A 19,504-nucleotide genomic window follows, 5' to 3' on the forward strand; every position below is an offset into this window, starting at 1 on the left:
TACTGAAATTTGTATTGGCAATGTCACTGAAGTCACTTTCCATGATATTAAGAAAATGACAAAATTTCTGTAGCTACTGTTCTTTCATCTTCCATCCATCCATCCATCCATCCTCTTCCGCTGATCCGAGGTCGGGTCGCGGGGGCAGCAGCTTGAGCAGAGATGCCCAGACTTCCCTCTCCCTGGCCACTTCTTCTAGCTCTTCCGGGAGAATCCCAAGGGAGACATAGTCCCTCCAGCGTGTCCTGGGTCTTCCCCGGGGTCTCCTCCCAGTTAGACGTGCCCGGAACACCTCACCAAGGGGGCGTCCAGGAGGCATCCTGATCAGATGCCCAAGCCACCTCATCTGACTCCTCTCGATGCGGAGGAGCAGCGGCTCTACACTGAGCCCCTCCCGGATGACTGTGCTTCTCACCCTATCTTTAAGGGAAAGCCCAGACACCCTGCGGAGGAAACTCATTTCAGCCGCTTGTATTCGCGATCTCGTTCTTTCAGTCACTACCCATAGCTCATGACCATAGGTGAGGGTAGGAACATAGATCGACTGGTAAATTGATAGCTTCGCCTTGCGGCTCAGCTCCTTTTTCACCACGACAGACCGATGCAGAGCCCGCATTACTGCGGATGCCGCACCGATCTGCCTGTCGATCTCATGCTCCATTCTTCCCTCACTCGTGAACAAGACCCCGAGATACTTGAACTCCTCCACTTGGGGCAGGATCTCGCTACCTACCCTGAGAGGGCACTCCACCCTTTTCCGGCTGAGGACCATGGTCTCGGATTTGGAGGTGCTGATTCCCATCCCAGCCGCTTCACACTCGGCTGCGAACTGATCTAGAGAGAGCTGAAGATCTCGGCCTGATGAAGCAAACAGGACAACATCATCTGCAAAAAGCAGTGATTCAATCCTGAGTCCACCAAACCGGACCCCCTCAACGCCCTGGCTGCACCTAGAAATTCTGTCCATAAAAGTTATGAACAGAATCGGTGACAAAGGACAGCCCTGGCGGAATCCAACTCTCACTGGAAATGGGTTCGACTTACTGCCGGCAATGCGGACCAAGCTCTGGCACCGATCGTACAGGGACCGAACAGCCCTTATCAAGGGGTCCGGTACCCCATACTCTCGGAGTACCCCCCCACAGGATTCCCCGAGGGACACGTTCGAATGCCTTTTCCAAGTCCACAAAACACTTGTAGACTGGTTGGGCAAACTCCCATGCACCCTCTAGGACCCTGCTAACGGTGTAGAGCTGGCCAACTGTTCCGCGACCAGGACGAAAACCACACTGTTCCTCCTGAATCCGAGGCTCGACTATCCGACGGACCCTCCTCTTCAGGACCCCCGAATAGACTTTTCCAGGGAGGCTGAGGAGTGTGATCCCTCTGTAGTTGGAACACACCCTCCGGTCCCCTTTCTTAAAGAGGGGGACCACCACCCCGGTCTGCCAATCCAGAGGCACTGTCCCTGATGTCCATGCGATGTTGCAGAGGCGTGTCAACCAAGACAGTCCTACAACATCCAGAGCCTTGAGGAACTCCGGGCGTATCTCATCCACCCCTGGGGCCCTGCCACCAAGGAGTTTTTTTGACCACCTCGGTGACCTCAGTCCCAGAGATGGGGGAGCCCACCTCTGAGTCCCCAGGCTCTGCTTCCACATTGGAAGGCATGTTAGCGGGATTGAGGAGGTCTTCAAAGTACTCCCCCCACCGACCCACAACGTCCCGAGTCGAGGTCAGCAGCGCACCATCACCACCATATACAGTGTTGACACTGCACTGCTTGCCCCTCCTGAGACGCCGGACAGTGGACCAGAATCTCCTCGAAGCCATCCGAAAGTCGTTCTCCATGGCCTCCCCAAACTCCTCCCACGCCCGAGTTTTTGCCTCAGCAACCACCAAAGCCGCATTCCGCTTGGCCTGCTGGTACCTATCAGCTGCCTCCAGAGTCCCACAGGACAAAAGGGTCCTGCAGGACTCCTTCTTCAGCTTGACGGCATCCCTCACCGCCAGTGTCCACCAACGGGTTCGGGGATTGCCGCCACGACAGGCACCAACCACCTTACGGCCACAGCTCCGTCAGCTGCCTCAACAATAGAGGCACGGAACATGGCCCATTCGGACTCAATATCCCCCACCTCCCTCGGGATGTGGTCGAAGTTCTGCCGGAGGTGGGAGTTGAAGCTACTTCTGACAGAGGGCTCTGCCAGACGTTCCCAGCAGACCCTCACAACACGTTTGGGCCTACCAGGCCTGACCGGCATCCTCCCCCACCATCGAAGCCAACTCACCACCAGGTGGTGATCAGTTGACAGCTCCGCCCCTCTCTTCACCCGAGTGTCCAAGACATGTGGCCGTAAGTCCGATAACACAACCACAAAGTCGATCATCGAACTGAGGCCTAGGGTGTCCTGGTGCCAAGTGCACATATGAACACCCCTATGCTTGAACATGGTGTTCGTTATGGACAATCCGTGACGAGCACAGAAATCCAATAACAAAACACCGCTCGGGTTCAGATCGGGGGGGCCATTCCTCCCAATCACGCCCTTCCAGGTCTCACTGTCATTGCCCACGTGAGCATTGAAGTCTCCCAGCAGAATGAGGGAGTCCCCAGAAGATATGCCCTCTAGCACCCCCTCCAGGGACTCCAAAAAGGGTGGGTACTCCAAGCTGCTGTTCGGTGCATACGCACAAACAACAGTTAGGACCCGTCCCCCCACCCAAAGGCGGAGGGAGGCTACATTCTCGTCTACCGGGGTAAACCCCAATGAACAGGCTCCAAGTCGGGGGGCAATAAGTATACCCACACCCGCTCGGCGCCTCTCACCGGGGGCAACTCTAGAGTGGTAGAGAGTCCAGCCCCTCTCAAGGAGATTGGTTCCAGAGTCCAAGCTGTGCGTCGAAGTGAGTCTGACTATATCTAGCCGGAACCTCTCAACCTCGCGCACTAGCTCAGGCTCCTTCCCCTTCAGAGAGGTGAAATTCCACGTTCCAAGAGCCAGCTTCTGTAGCCGAGGATCGGACCGCCAAGGTCCCCGCCTTCGGCCACCACCCAACTCACACTGCACCCGACCTACTTGGCCCCTCTCATAGGTGGTGAGCCCATGGGAAGGGGGACCCATGTTGCCTCTTCGGGCTGTGCCCGGCCGAGCCCCATGGGTGCAGGCCCGGCCACTAGGCGCTCGCCATCGAGCCCCACCTCCATCTCGCTCCAGAGGGGGGCCCCGGTGACCCGCATCCGGGCAAGGGAAAACGCCGTCCAAAGTTTTCTTTCATCATAGGAGGTTTGAACCACTCTTTGTCTCATCCCTCACCTAGGACCAGTTTGCCTTGGGTGACCCTACCAGGGGCATGAAGCCCCGGACAACAGAGCTCCTAGGATCATTGGGACACGCAAACCCTCCACCACGATAAGGTGGCGGTTACATTTTGAAAACTACCATCAGCCTATATGTATCACTTAATGTTGTACAGGAAACCAACTATTCTAAATTAACAAAGGACAGGGATGAGTTCAACCCTAATTTTAAGAAATTGGTTAAATTTACACATTGTCTGTTCTAGATATTCTTCCCAAACTGTACATCCACACACTCAACTTCTTCATTTAAAATTTATATTTGGCCGATTGAATGGAAGGTTAAACCCGATAGCATCTTAGCATCTTGTGGTAAAAAAAGAGAAAAAGGGCACAGTGGAAAGAGAACACTTTCCAAAAAAATGTCCTAATGCAAGACAGTAATATATTTCAAAAAAACGCTAAATTCTCACACATTTGACTTATTATGAATGTATTAATAATTTTTATTCACCCCTAATATAAATATTGTTCCCAATCAAAATTGCTTACAACTATCTAGTTTTGTATGTATCTTCTTGCTGTGTGTTTTGTGGATGTTCTGAAGTTGGGTTTAATCCTGGTCCCTGGCTTCCTTTGTTTTATGGACTAAGGCACAACTGCCTGGAGACAAATGTATAAAATCAGTAAAATCATGGTAGTCTGTTGCAATAGAAATGTAAGTAAACATATTCACATTTAATGCTGCAGCAGTGGGATTAAATAGCCCAAATAATGCATTGTAGAGCACAGCACCATTGTGAAGTTTGAACTGCCGGCTTTTAAAGCTATTTTGAAACAGAACCTGCAGAAACTCATGTTTCACGGCTTCACTTCAGGTTGGTTTTCTTTATTACTGTACAATATAAAATCAACTAAGACAGTAAAAGACATTCAAATGAACACAATGGCAACATCTTTAAAAATGCTTTCATATTTTTACTTGACTAAAACAATGTTTATACTAACAAACTTAAAGTATGGGTGGTTGAGTGGCATTTTAAAGTACCAATCCATCCAAACAAGCATTTTCAAACCTGCTTAACCCAATTCATGGTGAAGGTGGCTGAAGCCTATCTCATCAGCATTGAAACTTGAATAGGATGTTAGTTTATAACAGGTCGTACTAAGCACACACACTCATTCACTAATATGGGACCAATTTAGTGCCACCAATTAACCTAACACACACCTTGGGTCATGGAAGAAAACCGGACAACAAGGAGAAAAATCTACAGATGCAGGTGCAGATACAAATGGAGCCTAGGCCAGGATTCAAACTCAGGACTACTGGCTTCCAAAACAGTAAACTTAAAACATAAAAATGTTTTTTCCTACTTTTTACCTGTAAAGCATTGACAACTTTAATCTGGTGCTCCTCTCCAAGAGCTTGAATGCAGTGATGAAAAAGGCTATTTACATTGTCTTTAATTTTCATGAGATCATCACCATCAAGAGATTCCAGTTTTCCTTCAAGGTATTCTAAATTCACCTACAAAAAAAGAGAAGAAATGCTCCCAAATGCATGCTCAAAAAGTAACAAACTGAAAAGATATAAAGTAAAAACTAAATTAATAAAATTGCAGGCAGTCAAACACTGCAGGATAAATGTGTAATTTTCTCATTAAGTAAAGCATTTTGAAGAGATGCACAAGGCGGATTAAATAGTACAGAAAAACATCTACAATGTTACTTATGACAGGAATTCTTTCAGAGGTTGAGGTATTAATAGGTAGAAAAAAAAAAACAACACTACAAGACACACAGTTAACTAAACAGACTAAAATAGCAATGCTTTCTCACCCTCATTAGAAAAAGCTCCTCCCAGAAACGTGGATTATTTTTTGCTGGATCATCTTTCTGAAATGAAACAACAAACTTTATGTGCTTTTTACTTCACTTTCAAGATGAGTATTTTATGATAATATTTAAGAATAATAAGAAAAAAATTAAATAAATGGTCATCCAGATATTAAATTATCGCTTTAATTTGATCCCTAGGAGGGTTTCATGCAGAAGCAACAAGACAAGTGCTCACTATTGAGAGGGATACACAGTATAAAGAAGAGTACAAGTTAATCTCCTCACTTGCTGGGCTGTTTAGGGTGTCATCGGTCTTTGAATTCTAGTATTCTGCTACAGTCTAGTGATGAAATCCACATGAACATAGGAAGGTCCAGTGAAATCAACAGAGTAGGACTGATCAACTTGGACTTTAACTTTGGATTCTTGGGCTCTTACATGGAAATGTTACCTACCATTCAGTGACAAAAATGTCTAATATTTTGAGATGCACCAGTAAATTATGTGTAAAACTCTTAACCAGAACAAGAAGTGCTTGTGAGGTAATAAAAACAGTTACTGAATTAAAATAAACACACAAAAAGAAAGAATGCTCAAAGGGTCAATACTAATTATGAAATAAACAGAACAGGAAACAAACTGTGGCACACCCACTAAGCTTAATGGATTTACCCTTTATTTAACAGCTGGGAAAATGTGCCTGCTTGTCCATCATTAAACACAGTGCCTCATTCTGTAACAAAACACTCTTGCCCTTCATTCACTGTCTGTATCTCTTTGTCTATCTCTGGCTTATGCTACCAGCCTGCCACCTCCAATCATCACCATCTTCGAAGTAACTAGCAGAAAGAAGCCTTTAAACCTCACACTTGTGCATTTATAGGAATCCTTTGGAGGAACTCTCCATTCACCTTTTAAAGAACAAATGTGGAAATACTCAAACCATTGTATGATAATCTTCCACATCTTGACACCTGGGCAATCTCTTACCTTTGTTTGTAAATCATCTCTATCAATATAAAGCAGCATCAGGACTAACTACTTGTATGGTGAAATATGTGTTCCTAGTGTACTGTATTTTAATTAAACATAATATTTTATACTTTTTGCTAACATTCACTTTTTTAAAGAAACATTTAATAAAACCTTATATAAAGTATATAGATAGATTAGTATTATGAAAAGAAATTACAAGAAAGCTTCAGACAGTTATGTCTACACCTAACTGTAATTACTGAGATTAAGGAAATACATCATTTTTGGACTCAACCATTTCTAGATTGGCAAAAAGTGAAGTGAAACAAGAACAGCTATATGAAAACATAATGCTGGTTAATTTAAAATGAATCACCACAGCAGTAGTCAAGTAGTGCTACAACAACTGGTAATAGCTTTAAAACAGTCCCATGAGGTACAGAAATATGAACCGCTTAAGCACCCATGATACTAGTGTCAACAGATTCTTTTCTGCAAACAAACATTGCAGCAAAAGTATTATACTGAACTTTGATGGCACAAATCCAGAACAGAAAATAATGAAAATATTACAATATTAGATGGTAACTATACTTTTCCTTAGTGCTGGGCGGTATACCGGTTCATACCGAAAACCGTTTATTTTTTTTATGATATGGATATTTCTTATACCGCAACACCGGTTTAAATTGCCTAAACGACGTTCGGAACGTGGCGCTGCGGGAAACTGTTTAAGTGGGGACCTTTTTCACTGCTACACCGCTAAAACACAGATTTGTTGCACTAGGGCTCTTTTTCACTGCTACACCACCAAATAGTGGGCGGTAGCATAGGTATGCCACTCGGAGAAAATGGACAGAGAGCATTCCGAAACAGAACTAAAAGTAAAGTTGAACATGTGATGAACAGAAGAACTTTTGCCGAAAAAAAGAAGTCACATCCGTCACCTGGAGATACTTTAGTTTTAAAAGGTCAGATGTGTAAATACTGTTTCTATACTACTGGATAATACTGCAAGCCAAGTTGTACTTGTTTTTGTACTTGCTAGTGTATGTTTTGCTTGAATTCATTCTGCGATGTGCTATCGACTCATTCAGAGATGGGCGCAACTCTGAATGGATGGCATAATTAAACATGTATAATGAAGATATTTTTAAAGTTCTGAACACTCCGTCGGCTAAGTTAATAACTAGTTTTAATTTCACAAAGACATTTATCGTGTGGTGATTGGTAATTATCGTGTGGTTTTGGTAGAGAGCAGGAATATCATGAAGTGAATGGATTCTGTGCGGTGATTGCTGCAGGCGCCTGCTCTTAGTGCGGAGGAAGTCAGTTTAAGAAGCGTAGTGATTAACGACTGGGTCGGAGAACACTTAACACAAAGTATTTGATGTGTTGCATTAACTTGTGACGGGGTTTGAGAAAATCTAGTAAATTAAACATTGATTTTAGGATGAAGTTTAGTTTACAACATTCTACTTTAATTATAAAATAAACTGAGAATAAAGTGGAAATGTCGACTTTAATCTTCACATAGTCAACGTGTCGAATTTATTCTCGACATATAGTTTGTTTTTTTCTTCACAGTGGCCCTAACGCGCTTCCATAGGGCTATACCACAAACAGCATTATAAATGCAAGTTGCAGTTTTTATTATTTATGTATATAGCTTAGCTTGAAGCAAGGTCCATATTAATGCAGTTTGCCTAAATGATGGTACAGTTGGTAAGATGTCATCACCAAGATTGCACTTGTTTTATTTTATTTTAATTTGGTGAATACTGTGTAATGCACCTGGGCTTGAAGCCTTGAAGTAATGGTGCAACTATCAGTAATACTATTATGTATTTTATTGTTATTATTTATTAGTTTAAATATTATGGAGTTTAATGGTGGTAAAATTGTTTAAAAAGTCACTTTAACGTGTCAGTGGACAGAGATTGTTAATATTAACAGAAAGTGTAGTTGGTTTACAAAAAATATTTACTATTTACTCCTTTTCTAAGACGTGTTCAGTGCAATCCAACTTTTGACAAACACCTCTGGATATTTTACTAAGTCTAAATGCCTCTTTGGATGGTTGAAAATATGTTTGCAAAATTTGTTCAATTAAAGGTTCAATATTTTGACTGCATCTGTCATGCAATGTGATTCCTTCTCTTTAGTGCCATCCCCTTGAAAACTATCACTTTATGGGGCCATGCAAACCTGGATTAATACTTGTGTGCACATTAAAATGTCTTTTTGTACGATGTACAATTCTCATAACAGTCGAATAGGTTATTCTTAGCCGGTCTACTGCAGTAATTGCAATGGAAAATGTGGTTAACATCCACTCATGCATGGGGAAAAAAATACCGTCTAATACCGTGAAACCGGCAGAATTTAGAAAAATACCGTGATATAGAATTTTGGTCATACCGCCCACCTCTACTTTTCCTCCCATTCACAGGCCTTTATTTGTGAATAAGGTGAAATGACACCTGAATAACATGTGAATAAACATTAGTAAATCTGTGACTTTCTTAAGTGTACTGTATACAGGGAGAGAGGGAGGAGGCTTTCTGATAGCCACTGGAAAATTTCACAAAAACCTGCCAGGTTTGTTTCTATGATTGATTAACTCCATACAAAACAAAGAAATGATCCATATATTGTAAATCCAGTTATTACTGCATGTTTTATAGAGAGACATGCCAAATAATAAGACACTTCTCTCATCAATAGGCAAACTGAAAATTCAGTTCTTGAAGAAAGAAAAATATTGGTTGTTTTGTTCTAAGAATATAAATGATATACATATACATACATACAGTTAGGTCCATAAATATTTGGACAGAGACAACTTTTTTCTAATTTTGGTTCTGTACATTACCACAATGAATTTTAAATGAAACAACTCAGATGCAGTTGAAGTGCAGACTTTCAGCTTTAATTCAGTGGGGTGAACAAAACGATTGCATAAAAATGTGAGGCAACTAAAGCATTTTTTAACACAATCCCTTCATTTCAGGTGCTCAAAAGTAATTGGACAATTGACTCAAAGGCTATTTCATGGGCAGGTGTGGGCAAGTCCATCGTTATGTCATTATCAATTAAGCAGATAAAAGGCCTGGAGTTGATTTGAGATGTGGTGCTTGCATGTGTAAGATTTTGCTGTGAACAGACAACATACGGTCAAAGGAGCTCTCCATGCAGGTGAAAGAAGCCATCCTTAAGCTCCGAAAACAGAAAAAACCCATCCAAGAAATTGCTACAATATTACAAGTGGCAAAATCTACAGTTTGGTACATCCTGAGAAAGAAAGAAAGCAAGCACTGGTGAACTCAGCAATGCAAAAAGACCTGGACGTCCACGGAAGACAACAGTGGTGGATGATTGCAGAATCATTTCCATGTTGAAGAGAAACCCCTTCACAAAAGCCAACCAAGTGAACAACACTCTCTAGGGGGTAGGCGTATTGATATCCAAGTCTACCATAAAAAGAAGACTGCATGAAAGTAAATACAAAGGGTGCACTGCAAGGTGCAAGCCACTCATAAGCCTCAAGAATAGAAAGGCTAGAACATCTAAAAAAGCCAGCACAGTTCTGGAAAAACATTCTTTGGACAGATGAAACCAAGATCAACCTCTACCAGAATGATGGCAAGACAAAAGTATGGAGAAGGCGTGGCACAGCTCATTATCCAAAGCATACCACATCATCTGTAAAACGCAGTGGAGGCAGTGTGATGGCTTGGGTGTGCATGGCTGCCAGTGGCACTGGGACACTAGTGTCTATTGATGATGTGACACACGACAGAAGCAGCCGAATGAATTCTGAGGTGTTCAGAGACATACTGTCTGCTCAAATCCAGCTAAATGCAGTCAAATTGATTGGGTGGCGTTTCATGATACAGATGGACAATGACCCAAAACATACAGCCAATGCAACCCAGGAGTTTATTAAAGCAAAGAAGTGGAAAATTTTTGAATGGCCAAGTCAGTCACCTGGGGCCTCATGTATAAACGGTGCGTATGCACAGAAATGTTGCGTACGAACGTTTCCACGCTCAAATCGCGATGTATAAAACCTAAACTTGGCATAAAGCCACGCACATTTCCACGGTAACTCAAACCCTGGCGTACGCAAGTTCTCCGCTCGGTTTTGCAGACTGGTGGCACCCAGCATCAAAGCAGTGCTACTGTTCCTGTGTGGTTTCCCTTTCATTTTTAGAACGACATCCCTGACGCGGCTGTATCATATACACTGAAACTAACTGCATATCATTGATAAATTTAAGGCACCTGATTGTAATCAATTTGTAACAATATAATTGTGCACTGAATGGCCAAACTATTCCACTGCCATGGCTGCTTTAGCATTGTTAGAGGACATCGCAAATGGAAGGATTAGAAGAGTACGCGTATTCAGAGATCATACGGATTTCTTGGCACATGATGATGACTGGCTACTAAGTCGGTTTAGATTTCCAAGAGCGATCCTCTTGGAGCTGTGTGCTGAACTGGCACCTGCTTTTCAAAGGCAGACTTTGAGGAATTGTGCTCTACCTGCTCCTTTGCAAGTTCTGTCCACTCTCGGATTTTTAGCCACAGGAGCTTTTCAGCGTGAACTGGCTGACTGATCCGGTATTTCTCAGTCAACACCGAGTCGTGCCATGCCAGCTGTATGGGATGGTATTATCCGCTTGTCAAGCAGATATATCAGATTTCCGTACACTCTGGTTGAACAGGCAAACATCAAAGCGCAATTTGCAGCAATGTCCGGTTTTCCAAATGTCATCGGAGCGGTCGACTGCACACACATTGCTATAAAGGCACCTTCACAGAATGAATTTGTTTATGTAAATAGAAAGCATTTTAACTCTATTAATGTGCAAATCATCAATGATGCGAAAATGCGCCTCACTAATGTTGTTGCGAGATGGCCTGGCTCAACTCATGATTCATTCATCCTGAGAAATAGTAGTGTGGGGAACAAACTTGAAAATGGTGCGGTGCGTGATGGCTGGCTTCTCGGTAAAATAAGACATTTATTACCTTTTAATCACAGTCGTACGTTATCTGTACAATGTAACCATATAACACGATTACTTATGTGACAGTGGGTACCCGCTGAAGACGTGGCTCCTCATCCTTCTCGCCAACCCACTGACTGAACAAGAGCGACGTTATACTGACCTCCACTCTCAGGCTCGGGCGGTGGTAGAACGTACTATAGGGCAGCTTAAGGGCCGTTGGCGCTGCCTGGATAAGACTGGTGGAGTGCTGCTCTATAGTCCACAGAAAGTGTGTCGCATCGTGCAAACATGTAGCATTCTACATAATATGGCACTCATTCATAGCTTGCCCGTACCTGAAGAGATGCGGTATGATGAACAGGACCCTGGTCCACCAAATGAGCAGCCACACCGGACAGCATTACAATGTCGAATGAATGTAATTAACAGAATGTAAAAACAGGTAAGCAGATGCATCATTTATTTATTCACAAATTCATTTAATTTTTGATTAATATCACACAATACTGCCTTTATATTTCGTAGTTCATTGGCTACATCCCGTTGTGCATTGACTACATCTCTCACCGCATCCACCAATGCATTTTGGGATTCCAGAACTGCATCAGTCAGCACACGGCCAGATGATCGAACAGTGGTTTCTGAGGCAGGGGTGTGTGAACAGCCAGCGCCCGAAGATGTGGTCGGCACAGACGCAGCACCATAATCGCCTGGAGCCACGTCCTCAGCATTGGGGTCAGCTTTTGTACTGTTGTCTGGAATTAATTAAACAGTAATTAATACAGTATCTGCAGCCTGATTGTCTTATTTCACATACAAATTATTTACACGAGTATGGATAATGGTATTCAAAAAAGAAATGGTAACTCACCATCACCTACGATGATATCAGAATCACCCTCCCCTGCTGGTACAATACCGGCAATGAGTGTGTCGCCAATAATTGCAGCAACTCGCTGCTCAAATGGTGTGAGCTCCGGGAGTTCACTACCTCCTCCAGTCGTGCTGACAAGCAGACGATGAGCTGCAACTCTCCTTTTCACGGCAACTTTGATGTCGGACCACTTCTTTTTTATTTCGGTCACAGTGCGAGTTTCTGCTCCAGCACTTTTGAGTGCATCCACCACGCTATGCCATTCCATCAATTTCCTTTTGTTACTAATTCCACTTCCTAAGCTACCAAATAAAACAGTTTTTCTGGCCTCTACTTCTCTTAGCAAGATCTCCATTTCGCATTCGCTGAAGTTTTTTTTTTTTTTTCCCGTGCTTTCGTCATTGTCATCCTGAAGTGCTGAAGGTAAGGGGCTATTTATATTGATTTGCATATTCAAAGAGGCATAATTCTGGGAGGAGTTGGGGTGGGGCAGCAAGCGCGTGCATGTGCGTTACTTTTCACGCTGATCGGGATTTATGTAGCGGAAGAACGTGGAGGTTTGCGTACGTACAGATTCCTGCATCTGGATTTTTCTGTGCGTACGCACATTCCCGCTTTTGTGCTTACGCCATGTTATAGTGTGAGTTCTACGCACGGCGTTATACATGAGGCCCCTGATCTTAACCCAACTGAGCATGCATTTCACTTGTTGAAGACTAAACTTCGAACAGAAAGGCCCACAAACAAACAGCAACTGAAAGCCACTGCAGTAAAAGCCTGGCAGAGCATTAAAAAGGAGGAAACCCAGCATCTGGTGATGTCCATGAGTTCAAGACTTCAGGCTGTCATTGCCAGCAACCAAGTATTAGAAATGAACATTTTATTTCCAGTTATTTAATTTGTCCAATTACTTTTGAGCCCCTGAAATGAAGGGATTGTGTTAAAAAATGCTTTAGTTGCCTCACATTTTTATGCAGTCGTTTTGTTCATCCCACTGAATTAAAGCTGAAAGTCTACACTTCAACTGCATCTGAGTTGTTTCATTTAAAATTCATTGTGGTAATGTACAGAACCAAAATTAGAAAAAAGTTGTCTCTGTCCAAATATTTATGGACCTAACTGTATATACATTATACAAAATTTAATTCTATCATCTCCATAACATTGCCCACCTCCGTCCATGTCTGTCCTTTAATGAGGCTCAAACTCTGGTTCATTGTTTCATAATGTCTTGTATTGATTACTGTAATTCCCTCTTCATCAGCCTCCCTGCAAAATCTATACAGAAGCTACAGTACATTCAGAACTTCACAGCCACAGTCCTCACCCACACAAAGCATTTTGCTCACATCTCCCCTGTTCTTTCTCAACTGCACTGGTTACCGGTTCCATCAAGGATTAAATTCAAGATTCTGCTTCTCACCTTCAAAGCCCTACATAACCTTGCTCCTCTCTACCTCACTCAGCTCCTAGCTCCTTACACTCCTTGTCGCTCTCTCAGGTCCTCAATCAGTAATCTCCTTACTGTCCCACACACCAGACTCTCCACCCTGGGAGGCACGTCCTTCAGTGTTATGGCCCCTCAACTCTGGAACTCTCTTCCTCAGTCTCTCCAAGACTGCTCCTCTTTCTCCACCTTTAAATTTCAACTGAAAATTTTTCCCCTTCTACAAATGTTTGCCTTTTGTGTAATTTTTTTTTTTTTTAAAGCGACCTTGGTTTTGTGAAAGGCGATCTATAAATGCAATTTATTATTATTATTATACATTATATACACACGTACACACGCACGCACACACAGAGTAGAAGAACATTATATATGGAAGAATATTTTAGTGAACCTTCTAAATTTGTAACTTTCTGATTGCTGCATGGTATACCTACTGACTATTAAGACTGAACTTTGGAATACAAAAAGCCTACAGCTAGGTCAATTGAATGCGTGTCAAAAATAGCCTATAATGTAAATTCACGGATTACAAGGTGAGGAAATGAGACGTCCAAAATAAAGAAATGTATTTATGTCCACAAATTGTATCCTTCAAAAATAAATAAAATGATAAAATTATTTGATGATGCGCACTAGTAAGTGAACCCCAAGATTAATTGGCTCAGTCAATGAGATGAGAATACCAAGGCAATGAGCCATTCTTCTTCTTTCAGCTGCTCCCGTTTGGGATTGCCACAGCAATCCCATCTCTTCCTGTCCTCTGCATCTTGCTCTGTTACACCCAACACCTGCATGTCCATTCACCAGGACAAAAGTTAGGAGACATTTACAACAGATCACCAAGTGACTTGGTCAGTATGGTCTCACCCACAGAGATTAGTGTAGTACAATAAGCCACAATGCAAATACAGCACACCCTATGGCATATTTGTCTGGAGAGGGTTATGAAAACAACAAAGCAATGTGGAAAGTATCACACTGCCAGAAGATAAACAGTCTGTAATTGCAAACAATACATTTTAAATCTACTGTAGGTAAAGACTTTAAATCTACACATTAGTATATCACATTGCTTACCGTCTTTGGAACCATTTAAACTTTTTAAACATTAGAAAGCTTTCAACCTGGTTTCCATTCTAAACCAAGGTTTGAAGCAGCTTTTTTTGCTGATTTTTCACATTTAGCATTATTTTCCTGTTGAATGTTATGCTGTGATCACATGCTATGGAAATGTTTAGACTTAGCAATTGTGACATCTCACTTTCCCACTTTTTTCTAGTGTAAATTTCTGGTTGTTGTCCTGGAAGAAATACAAGTTCATTAGTTTAATTGCCACAAATAAAGATGAAAACAAAAATCAAACTAAATATAAGCATGTGGCACAAGAATACAATGATGTTATCTCCATGTAAACAAAATTAAATTATATAAAATAAATCTACACACGTAAAAAAAACGCCTTGATTTAAAGCTGACTGAACACTCCAGCTAACAACTGCTGGGCATAACAACTCAGGTCTCAAGGCACAGAAGTGTTATACTTGTACTGTGAAACCACAAGATGATGAACATCAGCAGGTTGAAGAGCTCTGTTAGATACATAGCGATTTATCAAACTGGATAAATATGAAGGAAAGTTTTCATGCTGTGCCTTGAAGGTTAAACAGAACATTTTAAAATGAATATACTTTTCAATTGCAAGCCAATATAAACTTTATAAAACTAGGTTTATAATAAAACACAATTGTGAAGACAATGGTGGCGCCCGTGCGGGCTGCTGCTTACAAAGCTCCTGAGTCCGCGGTGTTTAGTGTTAATCTTTGTTTGTCTTTGTCAACTAGTATAAGTAAAACAGTAGATTTAAGTGATAGTAGTACGCAGACATACATTTATGAGCGGCAAATCCTGCTCGATTTCCGAAGAAACTGCGCCGAAATATCCAGTGAAGTGACAGAGACGCTCTGCAGCCTTTGCTTACTTCGGCAGCCTGAGAAGCTGAGCTGGCAAAAACACAAGCGCAAGTGATCGGAAGCAGAAACAAGGTAAATGTGGCGGTGTTAGCACAAGGCTAAAAACTAACCCAACCAGATCTGCGATACTGTCTATTCCGCTTGCAAACGTCCCATCGCTGGACAACAAGCTGGATTATATAAAGCTGCAGTGGGCCATGCAGTGGGAAATGGGAGACGTGTAAGACACGCGGGGGCGGACTGTGTGTTTATGTGAACAGAAAGTGGTGTACAAACACTGCCTCAGTTGCGCGACACTGCTCCCTGCTCATAGAGGTTTTATCAGTAAGGTGTCGGCCTTTCTACCTGTAGAGGGAATACAGTTGCGTGCTGGTGGTTGCCGTCTACCTCCCGCCTAGTGCGAATGCTAACCTGGCGCTAGCGGAACTCTACGAGATCATCAGCAAACTGCAAACTACGCACCCCGAGGCATTTTTCATTATTGCTGGAGACTTCAATTATGCCAACTTGAAGTCATTTCTCCCAAAATTCTCCCAGAATGTGAACTTTGCTACTAGAGGGGGAAGCTGTCTGGACAATGTTTACACGAACGCTCCTGACGCCTACAAGGCCCTACCCTACACCCACCTCGGCTGTTCAGATCATATCAGCGTTTTTATGATCCCTGCATACAAGTCCCTGCTGAAGCGCACTAAACCAGCCAACAAGAGCATCAGAGTGTGGCAGGTTGGTGCTGTTTCAGCTCTCCAAGACTGCTTTGAATTGACAGACTGGGACATTTTCAGAGAGGCTGCTATGGATGGTGACTCCATCAATCTGGAGGAGTACACAGACTCTGTGACTGGCTACATCTCCAAATGCAAAGAGGATGTTACTGTTACCAAGGATGTTACCACAAGAGGCAACCAAAAGCCCTGGATGACAGAAGTGAGAAGTGCACAAGCTGCTCAAGATCAGAAATGCAGCCTTCAGATCTGGAGACAAGGCCGCCCTCAGGGTGACCAGAGCCAACCTGTCTCGTGCTATAAGGAGAGCTAAGTGGGCATACGTGCAGAGGATCAACAAACAATTCAGCAGCACCAGAGACGCACGTCGTATGTGGCAGGGCGTTCAGACAATTACAAACTACAAGCCCAACCCACACAGCAGCGATGGTGATGCCTCCCTTCCGGATGAGCTGAACAACTTCTTCACAGGGTTTGAGGCGCAGAACAAAGAGCCTGCGAGAAAAGCAACACCTCCCTCCACTGACCAGGCACTCTGTCTCTCCATAACTGATGTGAGGAGAACTTTATCCAGAGTCAATCCACGCAAGGCTGCAGGACCTGACAACAAACCTGGTCGTGTGCTCAAAGAATGTGCCAGTCAACTGGCTGGTGTCCTCACAGACATCTTCAACACATCTCTAAGCCAGTCGTCAGTCCCAGCATGCTTCAAGTCGACCACCATCATACCAGTGCCAAAGAAGTCATCAGTGACTTGCCTGAATGACTACCGACCAGTTGCACTCACGCCAATCATAATGAAGTGCTTCAAAAGGTTAGTCATGTCCCACATAAAGACTATTTTCCCTGCCTCCCTTGACCCTCTTTAGTTTGCATACCTCTCAAACAGGTCAACTGAGGATGCCATATGCTCTGCCCTTCACTGCTCCCTGACACATCTGGATAAAAAAGACACATATGTCAGGATGCTATTCATAGACTTTAGCTCTGCCTTCAACACAATCATCCCACCAAAGCTGGTTGTAAAACTGAGCAGGTTGGGCCTGAACACCACCCTCTGCAATTGGATCCTGGATTTCTTGACAGAGAGTCCCCAGTCAGTTCGGATGGGCTACAACACTTCCAGCATCATCACACTGAGCACTGAAGCACCACAGGGCTGCGTGCTTAGTCCATTGCTGTTCACCCTGCTGACTCACGACTGCACAGCCACGCACAACACCAACCACATCATCAAGTGTGAGGATGATACGACGGTGCTGGGACTGATAAGCAGGGATGATGAAACAGCATACAGAGATGAGGTGGAACGGCTGTCCGCATAGTGTGAAGACAACAATCTATCTCTCAATGTCGACAAGACAAAAGAGATAATTGTGGACTTCAGAAAATCACATCCTGCCCACTTCCCACTCAGCATCAACGGTTTAGATGTGGAGACTGTTAGGAGTACCAAGTTACTCGGTGTGCACATAACTGAGGAACTTACGTGGACACATAACACCTCATCACTAATCAAGAAAGCCCAGCAGAGACTACACTTCCTGAGGTGGCTGAAGTGAGCAAGTCTTCCCCCTTCCATCCTCACCATGTTCTACAGAGGCACCATTGAGAGTGTTCTGACCAGCTGCATCACTGTCTGGTATGGCAACTGCAACATATCTGACCGCAAGCGCCTGCAAAGGATAGTGAAAACAGCAGAGAACATTATTGGGGTGCCTCTCCTTTCACTACAGGACATATTTTACAAACGCAGTGTCCACAAGGCCTGCAGCATTGTGCAGGACCCCTTACACCCCTCACATGGATTTTTCACACTTCTGCCATCCAAGAGAAGATACTGCAGCATTAAAGCCAGATCTGCCAGGATGCGGGAGAGTTTTTACCTCCAAGCTGTTAGACTCCTTAACACCAGGCTGCCCCCTGGGATCTTCTACACGACCTCAGCCACCTTTAAAAACAGAACTTTTATACATGCGAGCCACTTTCCTGCAAAGATGAGTGTGCGGGTAGAAAAGAACTGAAAATCTCATACTGACCTTTAAGTATTTTGACACTCTTGTTATCCTTCTGCTGTGAAACATTCTAACCTGTCATTGTTTACACGTCTTAAACAACTATTAGCATACACTGATAATTTCTGCGTTATCTATATCTATTATTTATTATATTACATATCTTACACATCAATATTGCTGCTACTTCTTTGTCATATCTTTGCACAATGTCTTGTCTTGTTTGTGTTTTAATTTTTAAATTTTTAATTCTGTTTTTAATTTATTTATTGCATGTTGTAACACTCTGGACCCTGAGCTTCGCAATTTCATCTATCTGTATACTTGTATATGGTTGAGATGACAATAAAGTTCACTTTGACATCTTGGTACGTGTTAAGATGAGAGTGGATGGACTCTGTATCATTTATGTACAGATTAATTTGGTAGACCTCTATAATAGCATTTACAATAATCCAAGAGTGAAAGGTTAAAACAATCAGAATTTTAGCAGCAGAACAGCTAAGATATGGACAAATTGAAAAATTACATAATGAACTGAGTGTTGGGCAGGGTTGTGGGGTCCAGTGTGAAGCATCTGTTGGTGAAGGAAGATTCGATGATCTTGACTTTACCGACGATGCTGTGATCTTCGCGGAGTCAATGGAGGCTCTGATTGGGGCACTCGAGACTGAGTGAGAAGTCAGTGTGTCTGGGCTTGCGAGTGTCCCTGTTAAAAAACCAAGATCCTCACCTTAATGACCTCTAGGACACAACCATCAGCAATGTGTCTGTCTGTAGAGAGAGTGTCGACTGCGTCGAGAGGTTTACCTACCTTGGCAGTGACAATCATTTCTCTGCTGACTCTTCCTAGAAGTCAGTAGATGGATTGGTAGAGTATGGGGCCGGATGGGGGCTGGGGGGAAGGGGGTCATGAGGCCCCTGGAAAGGGGTGTGTAGCGCAAAAAGTATGAAGGTCCAAGTGTTTAGAGTCCTCGTGCTTCCTGTTTTGCTACATGGTTGAGAGAAATGGACGCTATCCAGTGACCTGAGATGAAGAGGAAGACTGGACTCCTTCGGTACTGTGCCTCTTCTAAGAATCCTTGGGTACTGCTGATTTAACTTTGTGTCAAATGAGCAATTGCTCATGGAGTCCCGAATGAGGCACATTATCTGAATTGTAAGGCACCATCAGTTATGGCACTATGGCCATGTGGCATGATTCCGTGTTGAGGACCCGAGTGGCCAGACCAGGCCAAGGGGACACCCACGTTACACATGCCTACAGCAGAGCGATGGCCATTTCCGGAGCATGGGACTGGACCGCGTGTCTGCCCGAGGGGTTATCAACC

General features: G+C 43.4%; 1 protein-coding gene across 2 annotated transcripts in view; it reads right to left on the reverse strand.

Annotated features, from left to right (window-relative positions):
* The window catches only part of armh3 (armadillo like helical domain containing 3), a 221,722-nt gene that overhangs the window by 169,412 nt on the left and 32,806 nt on the right, over window positions 1-19,504 (reverse strand). For both annotated transcript variants that reach the window (XM_028795718.2, XM_028795717.2), the window contains exons 3-4: window positions 5,144-5,200; window positions 4,686-4,832 (exon numbers count right to left, since the gene is read on the reverse strand). In XM_028795718.2, coding sequence (XP_028651551.1) covers window positions 4,686-4,832; window positions 5,144-5,200 — 204 coding nt within the window. The remainder of the gene's footprint in view (window positions 1-4,685; window positions 4,833-5,143; window positions 5,201-19,504) is intronic.

Source organism: Erpetoichthys calabaricus, chromosome 2, assembly GCF_900747795.2.
Source record: "Erpetoichthys calabaricus chromosome 2, fErpCal1.3, whole genome shotgun sequence".
Taxonomy (NCBI): Eukaryota; Metazoa; Chordata; class Cladistia; order Polypteriformes; family Polypteridae; genus Erpetoichthys; species Erpetoichthys calabaricus.